Consider the following 27,631-nt stretch of genomic DNA (forward strand, 5'->3'; position numbering starts at 1 on the left):
AATAAACTACAAGCTTCCGTTTGTCGAGTAGTACACGTCACCGTCTTTCCACCCCTCCCCACTCTCTGATTGGCTCCCTAACTCAGGCGAGCCTTTAGACCATAGTTTCCATGCTGTCTTTTCAGATCGGAATGATTGTGCAAAGCAGCATGGGATTTCCCAGGCTAGGGGAAACCGGAGCACCCGGAGGAAACCCACACGGACACGGGGAGAACATGCAAACTCCACACAGAAAGGCCCCCATCAGCCACTGGGCTTGAATGCAGAACCTTCTTGCTGTGAGGTGACAGTGCTAACCACTACACCACCCACATGGATCCTATTAATCTATGGACTGTCAGAGGACATTTTATTGAACTCAGCCTTAACAGGGCAGGCTCACTCTTCCCAGGGAGTGAGCCGATTGATTGTTTTTGTTTTGAAAGAATGTGACTGCTACTTGCTAGCTCTCTGGGCAGCGAAACATCTGAAAATTCACTGTTAATGATCTCTTCGAAATTCAAAGGCTGTCAGCATCCTTCTTGAGCTTCATCCACTGCCAGCTTGCTTGGTCTGTCTTGGCTTCACCAGACATTCATTCATTCACACCTATGGGTAATTTAGAGTAGTCAATTAACTTAATCCACGTCTTTGGACTATGGGAGGAAACCCACACAGGCACAGGGAGAACATGCAAAACTCCACACAGAAAGGCCCCTGTTGGCCATGAGGTTCAAACCCGGAACCTTCTTGCTGCAAGGTGACAGTGCTAAGCACTGCACCACACTGTCAGATATTGGGGGGGGTTTACAGTTGGAGTCCATTTCTGTCCCCCAAGGTACAATCTACAATAATGTACCTCTTAGGACTCATTATTAGACCTCAAGGGAACTATGTGTACCTTTTTAGGGCCAAAAAGGTACATATATGTTCCTTAGTAGTATTTAAAGGGTACAAATAAGTACCTTAGAGGGTACTGCCCCACTGACAAGCCATTTTCCCCTAAAGGTACAATGATGTACTTTGTTTTCTGAGAGTGCACCATGTCGCACCCCCTTTGAAACACTTGAACTTTTTCTTCATCTGTGTGTCATATGTGGACATTTTGAGCAAAATACACCTTATTTTTCCTTTCCTTCATGGTCGCACACAAGATGGCAGAGGCCAGTTCAGGTCCACTGACCATATGAAAACAGAATGGATCAGTCGAAAGAATTCAAACTATAGATACTTTGACAAAATATATTCAATTTCACATTACACTTTAAGATTTATGGCCTAGGATGTTTCCAGATAAGACCTCAACCTGTTCCTGCATAACAATGCTCCTGTGCACAAAGCGAGCTCCATGAACACATGGTGTGACAACACTGATGTGAAACTTGAGTGTCCTGCACAGAGCCCTGATCTCAACCCCACTGAACACCTTCAGGATGAACAGGAACACTGACTGCACCCCAGGGCCTCCTCACGCAACATCAGTACCTGACCTCATTGATGTTCTTGTGGCTGAATGAACACAAATCCCCACAACCACACTCCAATTCCTTCCCAAAATGGTAGAGGTTCTTATAACAGCAAAGTGGACATATGGGTGTGATAGGAAGTTGTCCAAAGCTTTGACCATGTAGTGTATTTTAAATGATACACCGGTGATAGAGTTGCTTCAAGAGTAGACTTGAGGTGAAAAAAGACAGAGCTGGTGTGAAAGCATGTATTTATTACAAATGTTCTTCTCTGAATACTGTCATCTCTTCAGCAACATCCCATCATTCTGAAATATTAAGTTTTTTAGTATCACGTCTTGTAAAACTTCATTGCATCCTTTTGACCTTGAGAGCGGTCAAGTTGATTTGGTCCTTTTTACACTTCTGGGTTCTGGAAGAAGCTTTTGTGCAGGATAACTTGATTTCCACTATAACAACAACAATGGCCAAGCAGAAATCCATTCCTGACAAGTATTATAGAAAAACTGTGAATTGCAGAGTTTGACATCAGTTTCAAAAACCTTCTGAAATATCCATCCAAGTAGTTTAGAAGGCAAATAAACTGAAACCATAGTGAGTAGCTAGATTAGCTGGTATGTGAATGAAAGCTAATCTGACAGACACTCAAAGCAACCAGCAGAGTTTAAAGTGCATATCCTGGACCAAATTCGTTTTTTTTTTTATATATGAAAGTATGTCCCTTTACACACTCATCCAGAAGGGTAATTTTGCACAAGGCCATCTGTCTACAGCAGAAAAAAAACAAAAAAACAAATCGCGTCTGGAAAAATCCCAAGGGAGTCTGGAGCCAGATTCGTGATGTTATCTGTGGAAGCGCCAGCAGGCTGCGAGAGTTTGCACGGTTTCAGTGCACAGCCTGTGTAGACCAAGTTTAGCAGCTAGCGATTTTGCATTGAAATATGGAATTGTCACCTGAGCGCAATGTGGGAAACGATGAGAACTAATCCCATCAAGATTGGTGTTGCTACACCCTCCTACGATACATCTGTTAACCATTTTAATAATTACGTGATAACGTTGAAGAAATTTGCAGAAAACCACCAGGTCGTTTCCTCATAAACAAACCAGCCCTGACGTAGGATTCAGAAGGAGGTGTCCCGCACGCGACGTCATGAAAATCAATGTTTGCCGGGAAATCCAAGTGGCAAGTTTTTTCAGAGGCGGACCAATTCGCCTCAAATGGCTTGATTTCAACTGAATTTTTCTGGTATTGCGCAAGGTAAAAAAATTGCACAAAATGCAAAATGTGACAGATATTTGACCAAAGTTTAATATAAAATAGGAGAATTACATTGATCTTGCTCCTGAATTTACCCGTGATATGCACTTTAACCTCAGGTTTGTGCGGTTGTTCATTCCTTTTATTATATTATTCATTCATTTTCTATACCGCTTATCCATTGGGGGTCGCAGGTGAGCTGGTGTCAGTCCTAGCTGACTTCAGGCAAGACGTGGAGTATAGACTGGGCAGATCACCAGTCTATCGCAGAGAGATAAACAGCCACTCACATTCACATTGGCACCTATGGGCAACTTAGAGGAGCCAGTTTGCCAAAACCACATCTTTGGACTGTGGGGGAAACCGAAGCACCTGGAGGAAACCCACACAGACACGGGGAGAACATGCAAACTCTGCACTGAAAGGCCCCCGTCGGCCAACAGGTTAGAACCCAGAGCCTTCTTGCTGTGAGGCAACAGTGCCACCATCATTTACTCATCTTGGAATCATTTCTTGATGAGCGTTCTCCAACCATTCTGGACATGCTTTTCAGGTTTAGACTCAGTTGATGAAAGACGAGGTGAAAAATCTTTCCATTCAGAGTTTAAGTGATAAAATGTCAAATGTAAGGCTTACCGGGAATCCTTTTATCCTCCATCAGGGTTCTCCAAAAAATCTGAAGCAGTTGGCTTAAAAAAAATAAATAGTAGGCATCTTTGAAATTTGCTGCAGTGTGCCAAAGGCACACTAATGCTAGGGGGGTCTGGGGGCATGCCTGCCGCAGAAAATTTTGAAATTTACATGGCTTCTGGTGCATTCTCAGCTAATGAATTACTAACCATTTCCCTGTAAAATACTTGTAAAATACGTTTGAAATTTCCCTTCAGATGTGTGTGTGTGTGTGTGCTTGGCTTTCTCAGTTACCCTCTGTAGTATGCTGCCTGGCTCTGTAACATAACTACATACGTGGTCATGTCACATGGTCCGGCTCAAGCCTCACTCACAACCCGCTGTAAGTGTTCTGAACACGCACGGGTCGCAGGGTTTGGTAGCTCACAGCCGTGCTGCAGGGTCACGGTGAACCCAGGGGAACGTTTGGGGGAGGAGTACGGGTAAAGTACTTGTCAAGTACAGGTTGCACACCTGACTTCCTCAAGGCGTGGTAAAAATTGCGCCGTGAGCCTGTGGAAAGCGTATGTCTGACACACGTGATCAGTGCGTGTTCAGTGAGTGTGGAGTGTGTGAGACTTGCATTTTACCAGGTTCCTGCACTACGAGTACGGGCCGCACTTGTGACGCATGTGATTAGCACGTTACAATCACTCATAACTTGCATGTGACGCAAGCCAGGAGTGGGTATAAAACCAGCGTGTCTGCAGCATTCTGCATCTGTCATTCGACTGAAGAACATTGGATATTTTGTGGGAAAAATTTAAACATTTTCAGTTTAAAGTTTAGAAAATGGGACCCAAGAAGAAGCGAGCAAAAGTGAAGTAACCCAGCCTGAAACAGCAGAGGGGGAGGAGGAGGAAGAATTTGATGATGGTAGCAGCACCGGCAAGCCCTGCACAGACAGGAAGAAGTATGCCTTCAAGCCGGCAGAAGGCACAGCATCCCGCCAGAGGGATTTTCACAGGTAAATACACATGCTTTAAACATTAATTTCAATATCTATATGCTTATGTAATTAATATTATATACAGTGAAACCTCGATATTAAGACCACCATTGGGACCAGGTCGAAGTGGTCTTAATATTGAGTTGGCAAGATATACTGACAGTTGCTGAGCTGTTGCATAGCAACGTGCATGCATGATGTTCTTAATACTGTTGTATTACATGTAATAAATTTATGAACTAGTTTATTGTATTTCATTGATAAATGATTAAATCAACAAGCTAAATTTAAACAAAAGTATAGCATGTGTGTGGTTTGTGTGTCTAGCAAGTACAAATGTACATGTAATACAACATGTAAAAAAACAATATAACTAAGTTTTCATTTAAACTTTTAATAAACTTGTAATAGAATTAATCATAATTAAAACCATACCATTTTTAAATGTAAACCATACAGCAAACTTACACAAGTCATTGAAACAAGAAATTGAAATCTCGTTCTGAATACTCTTTCATAATTAGGCCACACCAATTTAATTAGTTGGTTCTCGAAATTGCCGCTTGAAAAAAATGCAAAAAAAAATAAAATCGAAATCAAACTCAAGCCAACAGAAAAGGTCACGTGACGTGAGGTCACATGATGCCGAAAACCAATCAAATCGCCCCTTTCACTTTAGATAAAGACTTGTGGAAGAAACATGCCTGTGGAGGGGAATCCTGCAAAGCCTGTGTTTGTGATTGTTAGGATATTCAGCGAACAGAAGCGTAAAATCTTTGACAGGTGTGTTGAAATTCTGTTTACTGGTTTGCCTGTATTGTTTGGTCTATTTCCACCGCTAATTTTACCATCAGAGCATTTTTTAATTTTATTTTTATTTCGCCCGCTCGCTTCATATTTTTCCTGAAAAAATCCAAGAACCAACTAATTAAATTGGTGTGGCCTTATGACACTTTTAACAACTTGAACATTTTCTATTTAAATCGATCTACTAAAGCTCACTTCACACCTCGTTGCATAGATTACCTGCGTTTTGCCAATTCCAAACTTTTCTGCTAGCTGACGCTGACTTTTACCCGCACTTTCGTTAATCAGATCAATTTTTTATTTCAAAGACAACTCATTACGTTTTCTACTCATTGTCGTACAAGTCGATCTTAATTTTGCGGTATGACATAAACCGGATGTCGTGAAAGCTCTTGTGCCCCGTGTTTTGACACGATGAGGGGGCGCCTGTATTTTCGAGGTTTAATTGCATTGATTTTCGACGGGTGGGACCAAAATTAATGGTCGTAATACGCAATATTGAGGTGGTTGCATTATTGAAGGCCGCGACCAATGAAATATACGTATAAGCAAGCAATCGGGACTGTGAAAAACTGTTCGTAATTTTGAAGTGGTCGTAACATGAGGTTTCACTGTATGTTGATTTTCATGTACGGTATGTTTAAGCTAACGACGCCCAGAAGTGAGGACACTGCAATCCCATCATCGCTGTCAGGCCATTGTGCCATGCTTAGTGATGAGGACAAGGACATCCCGGCACCCCGTCCCACCACTCAGCAGGAGTAGGAGCAGGACAGCAGCTCAGAGTCAGAGTGTTTCAGTGCTCAAACTGTTGGGCTATTTAGTTGGGATTTTTTACAATGTAATAAAATGCGTTATTCCCTTATACTCATATTTTATTATTTGACGTTTGCATGGTAAATTAACATATACTCAAATAAAAACAGCAAATGGGGTGGTCTTCTTCCCTTCTACAATGCTACACACTACATGATCGGTTCCTTGGTTCCTCCTCCAATATATATACCCAGAGTATTGCCCCTTGTGTCGCGTGCGGGTTGTGTGCGCGCCACACATGGGGTAGAAAGTGAGATGTACTTCTGTTTTGCAGGCCGCACAAATAGCAAGTGTGGAATACTTGTGTAGTACTTCTGAGGCATGTCACTCGTACAACAACCGTGCATCACTCATGCGTCTTACTGTCATCGCAAAAAGCCCCTACTAGCCGTGCTGTTGACTTGGTTCAGGCGTACAAAAGGAGTACGGGTCCATATGTAGTGTATGCATTCTTGATTTGTCGCAAGACCCGTAGAATTTGCATGTGCAGGACCAAAAGTCTCCACGGCCAATCTGTGACCTTCTACGGCGCTGAACACACTCAAGTCTCAAGCACGGTTTTGCCAAATTTTTTACCGTAGACCGCCCGTAGTAGTACGTACAGCGGGCTGTGAGTGAGGCTTCAGCTAATCAGAGCACGAGAATGGGATCAACACCATGACGTCACTTCCAGTCATGACTCAAATCGAAGACAGATTTGTGGTGGAATAATTGGATTTGCAGCAAATTATGGGCAGCGGAGACGGTATAAATTGCTTGAACACTGAAAGGCAAGTTTTTATTTTTTTCTGGGATCAAGTCGCTGGCGCAGACCGTCTGTGTGTAGGCGAAGAAAACCGCCAGTCGCCAGCGTTTGTGGACATTTCTGTCCATCTACCATACGTACATACTTCTGTTTTCTTGTGGAAAGGGATGAACCCTCAGGCACGAACAAGCTAATGAAACACAGAATGCTGTAGACCCCACCCTCTGTAATTTGATTGATGAAAGTGACAGCTTAAATTTCAAGGTGTCAGACCGCCATTTTTGTGTTTTCTCGTACACGCTATGATTTGGCTTTGGGGTCACTTCAAAGGTGAGCTGCAGATGAACAGTGTTTCCTGTAACAGCAAAACTAGTCCATACAACGTCCCTGTACTTTTTCCACGAGTCACCGTTCCTCACGTGGACATGCATGGATAAATAACACACAAAAAAAAGACAGATGTCGTGTTTGTCTTCAATGCCGTTTAATTTTGTTTCAGCTACATTTAACTTTATAAATGAAAGCTGTTTTACAAATGAGAAAGAAGTCGCATCACAACCATCGCAGCTACATTCAGTGAGCCGCTGCTTATTGACTCGCGGTTTTGCAGCTCAGTGTAATCGACACGGCTACACACCAACATGACAATATAAAACAGCTAGACTAATGTGAACTACATTTATCATGCCTTTTACATCGATAAGTAAAGACACTCAGAACACTATCCTGATTACACACAGTATACATTTGTATTATAAAAGGGATTTCTTTTCTACAGATTTCTACATGAAAATACATCTATCTGCTGCGTGTCTAATATTAATCAACCCTATGTATTGTTATTTATTAAAAATGCAACACGATGCGCCTTTGTGTGAAATAAACAGGCAGCAATATCGTACATATGTTCTACACATCTAAGTGTGAACTATAAGATAAACATGAAGAACTCAAGCTTCAACGTTACACATATAACCACAACATTTATTAGAGAAACGTAAAAATAGATGATAAAGCACCGATATAGTGATTAGGACCAGGCTGGCTCATACTGTACTGTAACTTTAACATGCCAGTCTTGTGTTCTGTAAGAAGTTTCCAAAACAGGTTGTTTAGACCGCAGAGGAAAAGAAAATGTTGCATTTGGCTCGTGTTCGTGTTTTTATATGAAGTACACAATAAGATGACGTGATGGGCTGAAAGCGGTTCAGCGGCGCTGTAATGGTGCTCAGAGGCTCAGTGGTCAGTTTAAGGTGCTGATGGGTATGCAGTCACACAGCGCCCTCCTCTCAGCTCTCAGCACCAGATTCTCAGTCTGATAAACAAAGCACAAACAGCAAATAGGCGAGCAATGACTTTCAGATAAAGTACTGATCTCGTGCGAGACAACATTGACACTTTCTATTTGCTAATAAACATGGAATAGATAGGCGAGGATATCACTAGACATCCTTACTCAGAAACAGGCTTGTAGTACTCGAGTCCGACTCGTGCCCTAATTTTAAGGACACGTGACTTGACTTGAACTTGAGCACTCGGACTCGTAAACTGGAGATGAGGACTTGGATTTTTTTGTAACATCTCATCTCATCTCATTATCTCTAGCCGCTTTATCCTTCTACAGGGTCGCAGGCAAGCTGGAGCCTATCCCAGCTGACTATGGGCGAAAGGCGGGGTACACCCTGGACAAGTCGCCAGGTCATCACAGGGCTGACACATAGACACAGACAACCATTCACACTCACATTCACACCTACGCTCAATTTAGAGTCACCAGTTAACCTAACCTGCATGTCTTTGGACTGTGGGGGAAACCGGAGCACCCGGAGGAAACCCACGCGGACACGGGGAGAACATGCAAACTCCACACAGAAAGGCCCTCGCCGGCCACGGGGCTCGAACCCAGGACCTTCTTGCTGTGAGGCGACAGTGCTAACCACTACACCACCGTGCCGCCCTAAGATATTTGTATCTACATAAATTTTTGTACTAATTTCATGCAAGAGAATGCACATTGACCTGTTCATACGTCACGTTCAGGAACAAACTAACATTCATGGTGCTAAAATGCCTGGATAGAAGCCCCTAGGATTGTCCACTTTGCTTATACAGACTTCTCGTGCAGTGGGAGAAAATGCACTGCTATGTGCTCCATATGTAGAAGAACTATCGAGGAGACAACGGGGACAACCTCGAACTTCAATAGTCATTTGGTAAGACTCCACCCAGAGAAGGAGGTGACATGCTATGTTCATTGCTCTGTTGATAGCAGGGTTTGCTTGCTGAGCGATGAACTAGCTAGTGTTAACCCTCTCATGTTATTTGCCCTGTTGATAGTGGGCGGGGCTTGTTGAGCGATGAACAAGCTTTTTATCTGTAGCCTGTTAACTAAAACGGGGCAGTCGAGCAGTGACATTAGTCCAACACAGTAGCAGAGACGCTTTCGCATAAAGGCAGCAACAGCCACCGTCAAATAACACGGTTTAAGTCTTGTTCTCAGACTCGACTCGAAATTTTCTTTAATGATTTGGACTTGAGGGTGGCATGGTGGTGCCATGCACAGCAAGAAGGTCCGGGTTCGAGCCCCGTGGCCGGCGAGGGCCTTTCTGTGCGGAGTTTGCATGTTCTCCCCGTGTCCGCATGGGTTTCCTCCGGGTGCTCCGGTTTCCCCCACAGTCCAAAGACATGCAGGTTAGGTTAACTGGTGACTCTAAATTGACCGTAGGTGTGAATGTGAGTGTGAATGGTTGTCTGTGTCTCTGTATCAGCCCTGTGATGACCTGGCGACTTGTCCAGGGTGTACCCCGCCTTTCGCCCGTAGTCAGCTGGGATAGGCTCCAGCTTGCCCGCGACCCTGTAGAACAGGATAAAGTGGCTAGAGATAATGAGATGAGATGAGATTTGGACTTGAACACTGGGAACTCGAGGCTGGACTTGGACTTGAGGTTTAGTGACTCGACTACGACACTGCACTGAAATGCTCAAGGCTTTGAGAGGAGTAATGTCATGGACAGATTGAAAGACTTCAACCCATTTTATTATAGAACGCTATCTCCGCCTGTGGCAGAATGTGCACTCACATGACTTGGTTCTCTCCAAAGTTCCCAGTTCTGAGTGACTTGGTTTAGAGTGTCAAGGTTGAGCTCTGACCAATTGTAGATGGTATCATTTACCAGTTATCATTCCTTTTTTACTACGTTTCAAGATTCAAGATGTTTATTTGTCATGTACACAATAACAGACAGCGGTTTATTATTGGGTAATGAAATTCTTATTTTGCAACTGCCCGACCAAACTATGCTTACCAATATAAAAAGATATATAAAATATGAAATATAAAATATAAAGTGCATATGGAATGCAAAATATAAAAGTAGAATGAAAAATGAAGATAACATTAAAAAAAAAAAAAGGAGAGGCAAACAAACAATGTGCAAACATAGAGGTAGATATACTGTGCAATGTCTTGTGCAAAACTGCTAATATAATCCGTGGCTCACAGCCTGATGGAAATATAGAGTTAGATGGTGATTATAATCCATGGTTCAAAGCCTGATGGAAATATAGAGGTAGATGGTGATTATAATCCTTGGTTCAAAAGCCTGATGGCCTGGGGGTAAAAACTGTTTGTCAGTCTAGTAGTCCTTGCTTTCACACTCCTGTAGCGTCTGCCAGATGGTAGGAGCGTGAATAGTCTGTGTTGTGGGTGTGTTTGGTCCCTGATGATGTTTGATGTGACCATAAAAGTTTGAGCGTTTTGCTTTTGACGAGAAGGACAATTGGGGTTAAACCAGTTGTTTCAAGAAGAGTTTAGATCCTGATGTTATTGGAGAGATGTTTGTTTGTCATGAATCTCATGATGTGGTTTTGGAAGGTTTCAACTCTTTTTAGAAGCAGTGTTCTCCAATTAAAGTGAATGTAATGCCTTATTGTAATGCTTTAAAATGAATATACATCATTAGTAATGACCAAAATGAATTAATAAAGCAAGGGGAAGAATAATATTAATCATTTGTTATTTTATCATCAAGCACAAAACTATCGATAAATCGTGGCTTCCGGATCCTGAAAAAAGGCAGCCTTGCCCCAGGGCTAATCTCACATGACATCACACGTGGAACCCCGGTTATCTGGGTCATTTCTGTTCATCTGACCCCGTGCTTGTTTACTCGCTGAAACTGGATATTGTTGTTGGAATCTTACAAAAATAACGATGTGAAAGCGCTGCATTGTGTTTGGATGTTCAAATCCATATACAATAGGGCATTCAGTTCACGAATTTCTGAGAAACGACACTAATCTAAAGCGACAGTGGGTGAGGTTTGTGCAAACGAAGCAGGCAGATTTTGTGTCGCCCAACAATGAATCTGATTCATCAAGTGTTCATCACCACCAGAACGACCGCATGGGAATTACTGGAGCAAAAAGAAACCCATTGATTTAATAAATGACCTTTGATCTGACATTTGGACAGTTCGTCAATTCCCCCATTATCACCCGCTTCATATTTTCTTTCAGTAATTACACTGAATAAGTGTACGCTTTAAAGATTATATTTCTGCATTTATTGAGCTACATGTAAATATTTTCCCTATATTTTGCAGCGGCCAGCTTAGAATAAAAAGCCACAAACCAATCTGTGTTTCCAGTTCTCTCCGGCTGGTGGTGCGCTATCAGCGGTGAGCGGGACTGTCGTGAACTGGCAGTTTCTCGTCTTGGGGACTCGAAAAGATAACCGTTTACTCCGGAATATCCTTGATAATCATCCACCCCTTCATCTGACATAAGAATCCCAGTCACTATCAGAATTCTCTCCAAAACACGATTCCATATCGAGACTGATCTAATCACTACTTCACACAGAAACAAAATTGATACCTGGATTGTTACATGTGTGACGTCACGTAGCCCTTCAGGATCTTCCAGTTCAGTCTCGGCAGATTCCATGAAAATTGGCTGATCTTATTGATTTTCCATCAATTTATGGCCTTTTGGATCAGCTATGGTTCGAAAACACATGGTCAATCAACATAATGATTGCTGCTTTGTACAAGGAAAGAAAGTGTGGTTTAGAGGCATTACATTCACTTTAACACAGTCTAACCCATAGAACAGGACTGGTAGTATGTATTGTAAATTTTAGCCTGTATTTGGTAGGGGACATGGTTAGAGGTGAGGAGATCTTTATTCCTCTCAAATGCTGCCCAACCAAGGATGATCCTATGCTGAACAGGCACAAAGCCATCATTGGTGGAACAGACTTTATGACCCAGGTAGATAAACTCTTAGTTGTTTGCCTGGTTTCTCATGGACTTATATTGAAAGGGAGATTCTATTTGTTAGTGGATATGTATTTTGTTTTTGACACGTTGATAGATAGACCGACTTCTTCAGCGTTTTTAGTGAAGGTGTCTATGCATTTCTGCATTTCAGTGCTTGAATTGTTTATGGCCGTGATGTCATCTGCATAGCCTCGGTTTGAAAGATGTCCTCTAATGGAAAAGCCGGAGTTGCACGTGGATTCGGTTTTCTATATAATCGAAGTGATGACGATGCAAAAAAAAGAACTGCAGACAGAACGTCGCCAGACAGAAAGGCGTTTGACACCTTTTAGAAGGTCAACAGGTCTTGATATACCAATGTCAGTTTTAATGCAGGCTCTGGAGCTGTCATATGTGCATTTCAGGGGATTCATGTATTTATTGTTTATGCTTGTTCCTTCTAAAGGTTTCCACAGGCAGGGTAGTTTTATACTATCAAACACTTTTGTAAAGTCTATAAAGACAAGATACACAGTGTTGGTAAATTCAGTAGATTTTTACCTTGCCCGGGACACAGTCCACCAGGGGGCGAGGTATTGTTTTCGGTGGGGTTTCTTTGCTTTTTTGTTAGCAACATTACAGGAAAACGGCTGGACCAATCTTCATGAAACTTTTAGGATAGATGGGTATTGGTCTCAAATAGAACCTCCAACACTTTGAGGGTCATCCAGTCAAGGTAAAAAGGTCAAAATTGATTTTTCCCCCCACGATATCTTCCTTTATATTCATCATATTTACTTTGAACCAATTCCAAAATGTTCATCTTTCAATTCTGCTTCCACTGATATGCTACATGATGGGGTATCTCTCATAGTTTTCTTTCAAACTTTAATTTGTGTGTCTGTCTGTTAACAATCTAGCGTCTAGACGGTTGCACCGATTGACTTCAAATTTTCAGACTAGGTGGACAATGGTCCGTAGATTACCTGATTAAATTTTGGGGGTAAATCGAGTCAAGGTTAAGGTCATCGGAAAGGTCAACCTTTTATTCAAAATAACATTTTTCCATTATAACTCAAAAACAGTTGCTGATAGACAAATGTTTACTATTATGAGCATATAGGAACTCCCATATGGGCTTTCATTTGGCACCATGACCTTTGAAATGTCAAACTCAAGGTCATGGATTTTCATAGGACTATAACCTGACAGCTGATGATTGAGAAATATTACCATTATCAACATCTCATATTATCTCTAGCCGCTTTATCCTGTTCAACAGGGTCGCAGGCAAGCTGGAGCCTATCCCAGCTGACTACGGGCGAAAGGCGGGGTACACCCTGGACAAGTCACCAGGTCATCACAGGGCTGACACAGATGCCCCTTTTCCACCAAAGCAGTTCCAGGGCTGGTTCGGGGCCAGTGCTTAGTTGGGAACTGGGTTTTCTGTTTCCACTGACAAAGAACTGGCTCTGGGGCCAGAAAAACCGGTTCCAGGCTAGCACCAACTCTCTGCTGGGCCAGAGGAAAGAACCGCTTACGTCAGCGGGAGGGCGGAGTTGTTAAGACCAACAACAATAACAAGACCGCGAAAGATCGCCATTTTTAAGCGACGAGAAGCCGCAGCTGTACAAACGTGAAGTCATCCATTATTATTATTGTTGTTGTTGCTGCTGCTTCCGTGTTGTTTTTGCTTCGATATTCGCGCCAAGGTTTATGCAAATGTAGCGACGTAACTGACGTATACAGCGACGTAATGACGTATACAGTGACGTAACTGATGTATACAGCGACGTAATGACGTATACAGCGACGTAACTGACGTATACAGCAACATAACTGACGTAGCTCCGCAAGCTATGGAAAAGCAAACTGGTTCTCAGCTGGCTCGCAAGTTGAATGAGTTGTGAACCAGCACTGGCCCCGAACCAGCCCTGGAACTGATTTGGTGGAAAAGGGGTAACAGACACAGACAACCATTCACACTCTCATTCACACCTACGGTCAATTTAGAGTCACCAGTTAACCTAACCTGCATGTCTTTGGACTGTGGGGGAAACCGGAGCACCCGGAGGAAACCCACGTGGACAACATGCAAACTCCGCACAGAAAGGCCCTCGCCGACCATGGGGCTCGAACCCGGACCTTCTTGCTGTGAGGCGACAGCGCTAACCACTACACCACCGTGCCGCCCCATTACCAACATATAGGTATAAAATAAGTGCTGCTGGGCGAGGTTTGTTTTGCCTGGCAACACTTGTTCAATGATTTGTTCTAAGGCTCTTATTTGCTGGATGGTTCCTCTTCCAGGTTGGTATGCAGCCTGTGAATCTGGGAAAGACACATAGATCAGTTTTGACTCGATTTGCTATGATGCTTATGAAAAGTTTATAAACACGGGCTCGATAAGCTGACCGGTCTATAATTTTTGCATTCGAGTCAGCTATCTTTTTTGAATAGCACAACTATAAGAGCTTCTTTGAAAGGCTGTGGTACTACATTACTTGTAAGGATTTTGTTGAACAGAAGACACAAGGCATTTACCAGGGGATCACCTCCTGCTTTAAGGTATTCAGAATAGATCTTATCAAGTCCTGGGCTTTTTCCATACTTCAGGTTGTCAATAGCATGGGTGATTGCGCTCTTAAGAATTGATGGAATGGATTCTTCTTGAGAGCCGTCGATTGTTGTGTCTGGAGAGTCATCAGAACAGTTATCTTCATAAAATTCAGCCCATCTTTCTAACATTTCAGTCTTACTCATCAAGATGTTATCGTTCTTATCTTTGATTCCCCAACTGATGTTTTTGGGTTTTGCTTTGAGTCTCTTGATTGCTTCATAAAACATGAACCCATATGTTCATGTTTTAAATCCATCCATGAGATTTACACAAGTCACACTAGGTGTATTTTGTTTTCAGGCCAAACCAAGAAGTTACAATCAAGGTAAAGCAGCAAATGTCCACCAACTGAGGAAGTGGTTATGTAGAAATGCATGCTTCTTATAGCTAATGCAAGGCAGATTTTAGTGAAGAAATACCCAGGAGGACAAGAATAACTCAGAAGGAGTTGAAGAAAACCACAGCCCAATTGGAAGAAGCTGGGCTTTATGGAAGATTGATTAGAAGAATTAAGAAATGTTATAAGCCATTGTTGGAGAAAAAAAAAAGCCATATGAAATCCTACTTGAAGTTTTCCAAAAGGCACTTGGAAAAAGTTTCTCTGGTCTGTCGAGACAAAAACTGAGCATTCTGGATTTGGGTTTATCCAAAACATAACAGTGCTCATAACCCTAAGACCACTATCCCAACAGTGAAACATGGTGGTGGTAGGATCGTGTTGTGGGGATGCATTTCATTAATCATGGAATGGGAAGCTGGTGAGGCAAGACAGATCGAGGCAAATACAGGGCAATCCTAGGGGGAAAAAAAACCCTGTTCCAATCTACAAGAGACTAGAGATTGGACTGGAGGACAACGGCTCTAAGCGAAGCAAAGTTACACTGGAGTGGTTTATATCCAATAACCTGAATGAGTTACATTAGGCCAGCCAAAGCCCATGCATCAGTCTCATTCAGAATCTGTGGAAAGACTTGAAAACTGCTCTTCACTAACAGTCTCTTTCCAATCTGATAGAACTTGAGCAATTTTGCCAAAAAGCAAAATGGCAAAAATATCAAAATCCAGAGATGCAAAACCAAGAGACATATCCTAGAAGACTTTGACTGACCGAGGACTGACCCAGGGAAATAAATAGATAAATAAATACTCCTGCAACCACAAATGTCAGCTTTTCTGTTTAATTAACCTTTGTGTTATGAACAAAATATTTTGCACCTTCAAATGTTAGACAAATTATGTAAATCAAATGGTAAAATTCCCAGCTAAGTCCATTTCATCTCTAGGTTGTAATCATTACAAAATGGGAAACAGTTCAAGCGAATGAAAAGATATTCAAGACACTGTAGAGGGATTGTTTTAACATTTCTTTACATTAATTAGGCTACTACATCAGCAGGTTGGATTCAGTTAGACTAAATATTACGACTTATGCATCCCCAGTCACATGACCCCACCATGTCCTAAGAAATCTGGTTACAAACAGATCACCAGAAGTACCGGTACATGACTGATACGAAGCCTGATTTTCACTCAAATCATCAACTCTGAATGTTACAGGCCAACCATCTTACTCAAAAAACAGAGCATTTATACAGTTTACAGTGTCTTTAACAGATTTTTTTTTGAACGTTCCTTTTTTCTAAGTGTAACTTAAAGGGTATTCAGGAAAACCTGACAGAACTACCATCGCTGGTTTACTGCTGACTTACCCGTGAGTCGAGGTTGAAGGCCGTCTTCTTCAGATCCTGCAGTGCTCGCTGCATGAATTCAAAGGCATGGCAGTCCACACACGGCCGACCTGACACAGGAGCAAAGGCTCATTAACTCAACCAGGTTTGTCTTTCCCCATGTGTTCATTTTTCCCCGTGTGCGTGTAGAAAAATAACAGTTCCTTTGTACCAGTGGACCAGACTTTATGAATCACCAAAGCAATATCCAAATTAGCCAACCATGACTCTGTCATTGGTACTCTCTAAAATGACTCCCTGTTTTTTATTTAAGTACAGTAAATATGTTTAATGCCCTACGTAGTGCACTACATGTCCAATCAGGATTCAGATTTGGACAGTACATCTGTGTACAGCAATAAGAGTAGAAGAATTGTGAATATGGCCAGAGGACTTGGGGAAGTCACGGCCTAATGGTTAGCAAAGCAGGTTTGGGACCAAAAGGTTGCTTATTCAAGTCCCTAGACCAGCAGAAATGGCTGAAATGCCCTTGTGCAAGGTGCCTAACCCATACTGTTAATGTAATGAAACAGTGTCGAACTGCTGAATCTGATTGCTCGGGAGGTGTTAGTTATTTTCCCACAATAGCGTCATCTGTAATTCAAGCGGCACCATGATGAACAGGCAGTATGTAGCGATTGATGAACTTCTGTCATTTGTGCTACAGTTTTTTCTTCACTTCGGTTGACGGTTTTGTTTCAAAACCCACTGCCATCATGACATTCATTTGGTTTTGGATTAAATTGAGCCATTAAATGCTTACCAGTGAGCTAAAGCATGGCAACCAGGTCCACAGCACTATCACAGGTGTGGATGTGAGAATAAAAGTGGTGAAGATGACCATGAAAAACAGACAGCCCACCCAACTCGAGTCACTGAATATCCGTGGCAACAACATCCACTACTTCATCCTGCCTGGCAGCCTTCCCCTCGACACCCTGCTGGTGGATATCGAGCCCAAAATCAAGTCGAAGAAGAGGGAGGCAGTGGCTGATCATGCACAAAGAAAAGGAAGAGGACAAGGACATGGAAGAGTCGGACCAAGGAGACGAATCATTTAAGCCACACTCATTTTTCCAGTGTATACAGGATTTTTTTTCCCCCATTTGGAAATATTGATGAATTTCTCTTTTGTACATTAAAGCTAGACAGCCTTTCGATTTCATAAAACTGGTGAAATTTAGTTCCCTCTGAAATTTGGTCAATGTGATACATGTTTATTTCTGTAACGTCTCACAAGATATCAGGCCATTCTGTGGCTGGGAAGTTATTTAATTTGAAGGGATTTCCGAGCAAATAATCTGCATGAAATCGCTTGCTTCGCGCAGTCAAGCAGACAGAGGAAGTCCGTGTGCGCATGCGCACCTTTGACCGTGCACTGACAGTTCCATCATTTTGTCCCTAAACAAACAGCTGATCACACCGAGGTGCTCGCTGACCGCCGATATTTATGAGTTTGGCCCTGCGTTTCCTTTCCTTCGCAACGTCTTTTTTCTTCTTGCTTTCCGTTACTGTAGTCGGTCTTTCACGTTTCATTCACACACTCATGTCCTCAATTTTTCTCTCCTGTTTCAAATTTGTATCCCACAATGCCTTGCACGAACGGGGAAAGCCCACCACGTGATGCATGACGTAGTATCTTGTATTGCATCATGGTCTCATCTCACTATCTCTAGCCGCTTTATCCTGTCCTACAGGGTCGCAGGCAAGCTGGAGCCTATCCCAGCTGACTACGAGCGAAAGGTGGGGTACACCCTGGACAAGTCGCCAGGTCATCACAGGGCTGACACAGACACAGACAACCATTCACACTCACATTCACACCTACGCTCAATTTAGAGTCACCAGTTAACCTAACCTGCATGTCTTTGGACTGTGGGGGAAACCGGAGCACCCGGAGGAAACCCACGCAGACAACATACAAACTACAGAAAGGCCCTCATCAGCCGCTGGGCTCAAACCCAGGGCCTTCTTGCAATGAGGCGACAGTGCTAACCACTACACCACCGTGCTGCCCTTATTTAATTCTATTTTTATTCTATTATACGTTTATTTTACTTTTTTTTAACCTAGTCTACACTTACCTATATTTTACTCTGTACTTGAGCTGCTGTAACATCTGAATTTCCCCCCATGGGGCCCAATAAAGTAACATCTTATGTTAAACATAGATAGAGCACCTTTTAAAAAATGACATACATATCCTTTTTAAATGACTTAAAAAGCTAAATGAACTGACTATAAAGTCATTTTAGAGTAAATATTTAATGGTACAAAATACATGTAACTTTCCAGGTAAAAGAGACATCCAAAGACATGCGGTGAGGTTAATATGGGGCAGCCATGGCCCGGAGGTTTGGCTGAAGTGCCCTTGAGCAAGGTACCTAATCCCAACTGCTCCCTGAATAGCTGCCCACTGCTCTGGGTATGTATGTGTACTCACTGCTTCAGATGGGTTAAATGCAGAGGAGGAATTTCACTGTGCTTGAGTGTACGTGTGATAAGTAAAGGCTTCTTGTCTTGTCTATAAAGTTACATCATGTCCAGTTTATCTGACAAAGAGTTCTAAGGCTTAAAGGTTAGGGAAGCAGCTTTGAGACCAAAAGGTCACCAGTTTGATTCCCTGGAGCAGCAGGAATGGCTGAGCAAGGCACCAAACCCCCAGTTGCTCCCCAGGCGGCTTTGGGTCCATTGTACATCGCTCTGGATAAGAGCGTCTGCTACAGTGCTGAGCGTAAATGAGTGCACCCCCTTTGAAAAGTAACATTTTAAACAATATCTCAATGAACACAATTTCCAAAATGTTGACAAGACAAAGTTTAATATAACATCTGTTTAACTTATAGCAGGAAAGTAAGGTTAATAATATAAACTTGGATTACACATTTTTCAGTTTTACTCAAATTAGGGTGGTGCAAAAATGAGTGCACCCCACAATAAAAACTACTACATCTAGTACTTTGTATGGCCTCCATGATTTTTAATGACAGCACCACGTCTTCTAGGCATGGAATGAACAAGTTGGCGACATTTTGCAACATCAATCTTTTTCCATTCTTCAACAATGATCTCTTTTAGTGGCTGGATGCTGGATGGAGAGTGATGCTCAACTTGTCTCTTCAGAATTCCCCATAGGCGTTCGATTGGGTTCAGATCAGGAGACATACTTGGCCACTGAATCACTTTCACCCTGTTCTTCTTCAGAAATCCAACAGTGGCCTTAAGGCCCGGTCCCACTGGCCGATGGACACAAAACGTATGCAAAAAGGACACAGCGGACGAGCAAAATTTCGGGGGTGGCTCTATCCGTTTTCATCCGCTCCAGAAATGGACAAAATTTGCGAAAACAGAACGGAAAAGAACGGTCGTGGGTAGTATATAGCGGGGATGTTAAACGCATGTTCATAGGAAGCCTAGCGGATGGAAGTGGATGACAGCTCCGAAGGGGTTACCGGTGATAACTGAGAAGCGGACGCATAGCAGAAAGAGCGGATGCATAGCGGAAGAAGGGGATGCATCACGTACGCCTAACGGAAACAAAGGGGATGTTGCGCGGATGTATATCGGATGCAGACCGATTGTCCGCTAGGTGTCCTTATACATACTCTAGACATACTCCAGACATCCTAAATATACGAGATACATCCCAGATATAAACGCTTTGTCCGTTTTGAATACTTTATATACGAGATGCATACGCTTACATCCTTTCTATTTCCGTGCTACTAACAATGAATAGACGTTTCATGTACCTTATCTTTCCTCCCTCTTTCCGTTTTCAGCTGCAGCGGATGTGAGTTGCGAGGATGCCCAGAGGATGCAGAGAGGATACAGCAGACGTTTAACGGATGATAACGGACATAGAACGTTTGTTGCTCGTATATGTCGCGGATTTACATCGTACACAGCGGAAAGTTCATCCGTTCTAAAAGTTTTGTGCAGCTCAAAACTTTTTGCGCGGATGAAATCACAGTGGACGGATGCTCGATGGATAGAGCGTATGAAGCACGTATGCAATGAGTACACAACGGATGCATAGCGTTTTCCAACGGATGGCAAAGATTTTTTTACGTTTTACATCCTCTTTGCATCCGTAAGTGCAGTGGGACCGGGCCTTTAGATATGTGTTTAGTCATGTTGGAAAAGTGCATGACGACCAAGGGCACGAAGTGATGGTAGCATCTTCTCTTTCAGTATAGAGCAATACATCTGTGAATTCATGATGCCATCAATGAAATGCAGCTCCCCGACACCAGCAGCACTCATGCAGCCCCACATAAGGACGCTGCCACCACCATGTTTCACTGTAGGCACCATGCATTTTTCTTTGTATTCCTCACCTTTGCGACGCCATACAGTTTTGAAGCCATCAGTTCCAAAAACATTTATCTCGGTCTCATCACTCCAGAGTATAGAGTCCCAGTAGTCTTCATCTTTGTCAGCACGGGCCCTGGCAAACTCTAGGTGGGCTTTTTTGTGCCTGGGCTTTAGGAGAGGCTTCTTTCGTGGACGGCATCCATGCATGCCATTCCTCTGCAGTGTACACCGTATTGTGTCACGGGAAATAGTCACCCAGTTTGGCTTTCTACTTCTTTAGATAACTGCAGTGAACTTGCATGCCGATTTTCTTCAACCCTTCTCATCAGAAGACGCTCCTGTCGAGGTGTTAACTTCCGTGGACGACCTGGACGTCTCTGTGAGATGGTTGCAGTTCCATCTTTCTTAAATTTTTGTACCACTTTTGCCACAGTATTCTGACTGATAAGTAAAGCTTTGCTGATCTTCTTGTAGTCTTCACCTTTGTGGTGTAAAGAAATTATTTTCTTTCTCAGGTCTTGTGTCATTTCTCTTCCATGTGGTTCCATTACTGACAGCATGAAATGGGGAGGGGTTTTCTTTAAGTAACACCCTTTTATAGTCAACTGTCTGATGGACACCTGTGTAATGACTAATTAGACTCACCTGTGATTGTATTCTTGTTAAATTAGACATTTGTAGTCGACAATTTAGCTTCGCTCCAGAGACTTTCAGTGGGGTGTACTCATTTTTGCACCACCCTAATTTGAGTAAAACTGAAAAATGTGTAATCTAAGTTATATTATTAACCTTACTTTCACGTTATAAGTTAAAACAGATGTTATATTAAACTTTGTCTTGTCAACATTTTGGAAACTGTTTGTGTCCATTGAGATATTGTTTAAAATGTTACTTTTCAAAGGGGGCGTATTCATTTACGCCGAGCACTGTAAATGCCTGTAAAGTAACGTGATGTAAAATTAGGACTGGAAGTAGGCTAGCTGTTGATGTGGGAGGATGGTCCCCTGATTTTTAACTGGTGTATAAGATAAAGGAAGCATTAAAGGAGAACTGAAGGCAAATTTTTTATTATCAAAATTCTATATCAGTCAATATGTCAAAGCAACAGCCGTAAATGAGATTCGCTGAGACCTGTGCGAGACATCATAGGACGGAAGTAAAACGTACAGCGGAAATCAAAGTGACCAACATCTGCTAACATTGTCAAAAGATGCGTGCGCCCTTTTTCGAATGCTGACGTAATCAAGCCGGAAGTTTTCCTTGTGTCCAAAATCACTCCCTACTCACTATATAGTGGGGACGCCATTTTGTAGTGCTGTCCGAAACCTTAGTGAGGATTATGTGGGAAATGCGCTCAGTATAATATGTATTTATCACAAAAATACACGCATGTATTTATTATTCTGAAAACCCACCAGCTGCCTGATCTGGCACGTTTTAATTGTGCGGCAGTAATGACGTAAATACCAGCGTGACGGACTCGTTCTTATCCTGTCGTCTTTCCAACTCTTTTCTACTCCATGTTGGTTCAAAGTCGTATGGAATAATCTCCATGTCACGTACGCGAGGGAGGCAGATGTATATGCAGAAGTATAGAGTTTAATAAAATGCAGAATATATATACAGTGAGGCAATATATGCACAGGCAAATAATCCAAAATGGCAGGCTAGATCACAAACGAGAATACTGGCAAAAGGGTCGGTCGAGGCGCAAACAGTACATCAAAGGCTAAGCGAGGACAAGAACAAGAAACAGGAAATCAAGACAAGGGGTATAAAGGCTCGGTAATGCGTATTGTAATACTTCGCAATGCAAATGCATCAGCACAGTCCTTAAATAGGCAAACACATAGTTCCTTAATTGAGCTCAGGTGCGCCTTGGTCACGGCACGTGTGCTGGAGTCCACTCGGCGCGCCTTCAGGTGCCCGCGCCACAGCGCGCAGGACTGAAGCTCCATCACTGATGAAGCTGGCAAATCTTGAAATAATCTAAATTGGAATGATATGGTGATCTGGCTGCTGTGTAAACAGTTTTCAAAATGGCGGCGCTGACACTTCACGTTTGAAGTCTCGCACAAGTCTCATGAAGATCGCACGATAAGCGATGCCTGCCATAGACCAAACAAACTACATTCAACATGGCTAAAAACCGAAAAGGCTGATAAGTAGAATATAATACACCAATACGAGTCACGATATAAGGTTACTAAAACTGAAAACGTAATTGAAGAACACATTAATTAAGAAATTAAGCAAGTTTAAAAATAACTTCAGTTCCCCTTTAAGTACACTTTCTATCTCCATGTTATGTGGTAATGTAAGAACTGCACACCCTATTGAGTCAGTTCTATTGGTCTAATCATGAACACGTGTAAAGGCAGACAGGGCAGTCAGAAAGAGAGGGTTTTTTTTGCTTTATATATATATATATATATATATATATATATATATGACTCTGGGCGGCACAGTGGTGTAGTGGTTAGCGCTGTCGCCTCACAGCAAGAAGGTCCTGGGTTTGAGCCCAGCGGCCAGCGAGGGCCTTTCTGTGTGGAGTTTGCTTGTTCTCCCCGTGTCTGCGTGAATTTCCTCCGGGTGCTCCGCTTTCCCCCAGGAGACATGCAGGTTAGGCTAATAGGCCATTTGCAGGAATTGGTCATGTGTCAATTTTCCCCATAGCAACAAGCCCATGGTGGGCAAGCTAAACTGATAACCATAAGAGAGTTTGACTGGCAATGCGAAGCAATCCATTTCTATAATAGCTGTTTTTACCTTTTCTACTGTCTTTTTTGACCCGAATTTTCATGTGTACTTGAAAAAAGTTTGTGGTTTTAACTTCTGTCATAAGTTAAAGCAAATCATTGGCCGTAAAAGAGAGTTTTTTGGACTCAAGTTGGTTGCTGCCGAAAGAAATTGACGCGCGAAATGGCGGATTTCTCAGGTATAACTTAAAATGTCTCCTTTTCTACCTTTATCATTCGGTTAATTTGTGAAGATTCTTGAAAAGAAATAGATACGTCTGTAGACGTGTTTTTAGCCGATAAGAAGTAGATTTATTCTGCAGTGATTCACTTTAACTTATGACAGAAGTTAAACCACAAATTTTTTCCAAGTACACACGAAAATTCAGGTTAAAAAAAAATAATAATAAATAAATAAATAAATAAATAAAAACAGTAGAAAAGGTAAAAACAGCTATTATAGAAATGGATTGCTTCACGTCACCAGTCAAACTCTTATGGTTGTCAAGGAATGTCAAGTTAGCTTGCCCACCACAGGCTTGTTGCTATGGGGAAAATTGAAACGTGACCAATTCCTACAAATGGCCTATAGGTGGCTCTAAATTGACCATGAGTGTGAATGGATGTGTGTCTCTATGTGTCGGCCCTGTGATGATCTGGCGACTTGTCCAGGGTGTACCCCACTTCTCACCCATTGTCAGCTGGGATAGGCTCCAGCTTGCCTGCGACCCTGTAGAACAAGATAAGTGGCTACAAATAATGGAGGGATGGATAGATGGGCTTATAGGTGGCTCCAAATTGACCGTAGGTGTGAATAGTTGTTTGTCTCTGTGTCAGCCCTGCGATAACCTGGCAACTTGTCCAGGGTGTACCCCGCCTCTCACCCGTAGTCAGCTGGGATAGGCTCCAGCTTGCCTGCGACCCTGTAGAACAGAATAAGTGGCTACAAATAATGGATGGGCCTATAGGTGACTCTAAATTGACCGTAGGTGTGAATGTGAGTGTGAATGGTTGTTTGTCTCTGTGTCAGCCCTGTGATGACCTGACGACTTGTCCAGGGTGTACCCCGCCTTTCGCCCGTAGTCAGCTGGGATAGGATCCAGCTTGCCCACGACCCTGTAGAACAGAATAAGCGGCTACAAATAATGGATGGATGGATGGATGGGCCTATAGGTGGCTCTAAATTGACCGTAGGTGAGAATCATGGGCGATTGCTCTAAGACAACGAGGGAGGCTCAGCCTCCTCTAAAAATGATGAACATCGTGTAGGATGAATTGCGCTAGGCTTATGTTATAGCCGACCTTATAACATTGCTATTTCAGATCCAGAATCATAGAAATACATGTGCTCAACCCAACTACAGTGCGAAATCATTCCGTTATAACTTTCCCCAGTTCGCCTAATGTGTGCATGAGTTTTTCCCCCTCGTGACAGCGCAATGCAGCCCAGCCTCAGTGGACTTCAATGGCATTTGGGAGCTATGCGCTTTCAATATCAAAATGCAAGATGATAACTGGACAAATACTGTGAAAACGCCCGCCCCACGGACTCCCAGCCTCAGTGGACTTCAATGGCATTTGGGAGCTATGCGCTTTCAATATCAAAATGCAAGACGATTATTGGACAAATACTGCGAAAATGCCCGCCCACGGACTCCCAGCCTCACAGTGGGAGGGACATGGCAGTTTCCGCGAGGAGACTGGTGATTGGTGAAAGCGGCCGGATATTTTCTTTGATTGACAGCTCGTTTCAACTATAGACAGGCAGCGGTGAATTTCAGTTCAGTCCCATGCGGATTCGCAAGTGCTGTGGTGTATTGTAAGAGATCAGTTTACATTTCGATTTCATTCATTACATACAGTTTCTACCAGCTTTTTTAGTTTGTATATATTTTCATTGTAAATAAAGTGTAAATATAGTGTTGTCAAGTTTGCTATCTTAGTTCCAGAAATTTCGTTTATTTGAGTGACTGAACTTGAACTTGAGGGGGCTAGTCAGCTAGCAAGAAAGCTGCGCACGGATGCCAAGCATTGCTGATTTAATTTTGGCAAAGCCATTTGCCAGTCTTCCTTTCGAGGAAAAAATTAAAATTAAAGAGCAGGGTAGACCAACGCCTCAAATTGACTTGGTGAAAAAGGTAGGGAATAATACTCGTTCCTTTCAGCTCTCCTGGTACGAGAAAGTGAATTGGCTAACAGCAAGTGACCCACATCAACAACAGTAAATAGGCTACTTTAGTAATATGTCATGGATGGACCAAAAATATAGAATCTATTTAAAATGTTTATGCTGAGTATATTATATTGGAATATATATTTTTCTGGATATGAATTAAACAGGGGCGGCACGGTGGTGTAGTGGTTAGCGCTGTTGCCTCACAGCAAGAAGGTCCTGGGTTCGAGCCCCGGGGCCGGCGAGGGCCTTTCTGTGTGGAGTTTGCATGTTCTCCCCGTGTCCACGTGGGTTTCCTCCGGGTGCTCCGGTTTCCCCCACAGTCCAAAGACATGCAGGTTAGGTTAACTGGTGACTCTAAATTGACCGTAGGTGTGAGTGTGAATGGTTGTCTGTGTCTATGTGTCAGCCCTGTGATGACCTGGCGACTTGTCCAGGGTGTACCCCGCCTCTCGCCCGTAGTCAGCTGGGATAGGCTCCAGCTTGCCTGCGACCCTGTAGAACAGGATAAAGTGGCTAGAGATAATGAGATGAGATGAATTAAACACAGCTACAATTTGGAAAACATTTTTAAACAAAAACACAGCCGAGAACATTTCACACTACAGACCTGGATTAAAAGTGAAGGGTTATCAAAATTGTCAATAAAACATTTCTCAGTCAAAATAAGTAAAATATAGGGAAAGTGTCATTGAATGAAATGTGTGGCACCCAGCTCTATGTTTGGCTCCCCAAGGTCAGTGCTTGTGCCTATTCCAGAACACTCTGCTGTTACTGCTGAGGTTCCTGACAAAGAGCTGCTTTCAATAATGATCAATTTTTAAACAACATGCCACAATTTTAAAATATAAAATGTTAAAATATACCCCCCATCATGTATATTGGACAGTAGGCTAATGGGCCAAAAGAACCTGTTATTTCACAGCTTGTGACCCTGCCAACAATCAGCCACATCAGAGGCAAGAGTATGGGCAAAATTGATGTGATGTGTTTTTTTTTCTTTTAAAATCTGGAAATATCGTAACCGACCAGCCTCCCCTGTTTGAAAAACTACCAGCCGCCACTGGTGTGAATGGTTCTTTGTCTCTATGTGTCAGCCCTGTGATGACCTGGCGACTTGTCCAGGGTGTACCCCGCCTTTCGCCCGTAGTCAGCTGGGATAGGCTCCAGCTTGCCCGCGACCCTGTAGAACAGGATAAGCGGCTACAAATAATGGATGGGCCTATAGGTGGCTCTAAATTGACCGTAGGTGTGGATGTGAGTGTGAATGGTTGGTTGTCTCTGTGTGAGCCCTGTGATGACCTGGCGACTTGTCCAGGGTGCACCCCGCCTCTCACCCATAGTCAGCAGGGATAGGCTCCAGCCCGCCTGCGACCCTGTAGAACAGGATAAGCGGCAATAGATGATGGATGGATGGATGGATATCTTACTCTCAGCAGGAATAACAGTGCCAGAGTCAGGCTCTGCGTTAATCAGCTGAACCGCCAGCAGCATCAGTAAAACACAACTCGACCTCATCATGTCTCTCACCAGTGGCCTGCAAAACACCAGTCAAACCCTCAGAGCCTCACTTTCACTTTCACACCTCATTATTCATGCACATACTGAATAACAGCATCCATCTTATCCGGATCAGATGTGCTGATATCTCTCTCTCTCTCTCTCTCTCTCTCTCACACACACACACACACACACAGCTGTCAGTGTTTCTCTCTGACATAAACATAACATATATATATATATATATATATATATATATATATATATATATATGCAGCAGATTAAAAAAATAAGCTATTTAATTATAAACTCTGCACACACTAACGTTACTATTATCTCATTTCTAACTAAAAGAGTCCCGAGATACGAACCAGCCCGGGGGATTAGCGCTGCACTCCAGCTGTGTGGGTATAAAGCTGCTCCAGCTGCCTCTTCTGCAGACCGACAGTACAATATGGAGCCTTATGTTTTATTCAACAGCCTGGTGGCGTCCTGCGCTCTGATTCGTCCGCTGTGGTCACGTGGGTGTCAGAGCCGCCCATCTTGGTGTTGAGCCTGTTCCAGCTTGGCTGTTTTCTCCCTCTGCAATAATAACCTCATAAA

General features: G+C 42.9%; 1 protein-coding gene and 1 pseudogene across 1 annotated transcript; one reads left to right on the forward strand and one right to left on the reverse strand.

The window, feature by feature from the left end:
- Positions 1–7,159: 7,159 nt before the first annotated feature.
- On the reverse strand, positions 7,160–27,482 carry nicol1 (NELL2 interacting cell ontogeny regulator 1). Its single transcript, XM_060937675.1, has 4 exons — positions 27,400–27,482; positions 26,959–27,065; positions 16,283–16,371; positions 7,160–8,007 (listed from the first exon to the last, which is right to left on the reverse strand). The coding sequence occupies exons 2-4, from the start codon at positions 27,047–27,049 to the stop codon at positions 7,936–7,938; spliced, it is 252 nt and encodes an 83-aa protein (XP_060793658.1). The 5' UTR covers positions 27,050–27,065; positions 27,400–27,482; the 3' UTR covers positions 7,160–7,935.
- Positions 17,017–17,361, forward strand: LOC132889971 (small nuclear ribonucleoprotein Sm D1-like; annotated as a pseudogene).
- Positions 27,483–27,631: the final 149 nt, after the last annotated feature.

The sequence above is a fragment of the Neoarius graeffei genome, chromosome 1 (assembly GCF_027579695.1).
Source record: "Neoarius graeffei isolate fNeoGra1 chromosome 1, fNeoGra1.pri, whole genome shotgun sequence".
Lineage (NCBI taxonomy): Eukaryota > Metazoa > Chordata > Actinopteri > Siluriformes > Ariidae > Neoarius > Neoarius graeffei.

Coding starts and splice junctions, on each gene's coding strand:
- nicol1 (XM_060937675.1), bottom strand. CDS start 27,049: ATGATGAGGTCGAGTTGTGTTTTACTGATGCTGCTGGCGGTTCAGCTG. Junction 16,372..26,958: donor CACTGTTATTCCTGCTGAGA/GTAAGATATCCA, acceptor CTCCTGTGTCAG/GTCGGCCGTGTGTGGACTGC. Junction 8,008..16,282: donor CCTTCAACCTCGACTCACGG/GTAAGTCAGCAG, acceptor TTTGTTTATCAG/ACTGAGAATCTGGTGCTGAG.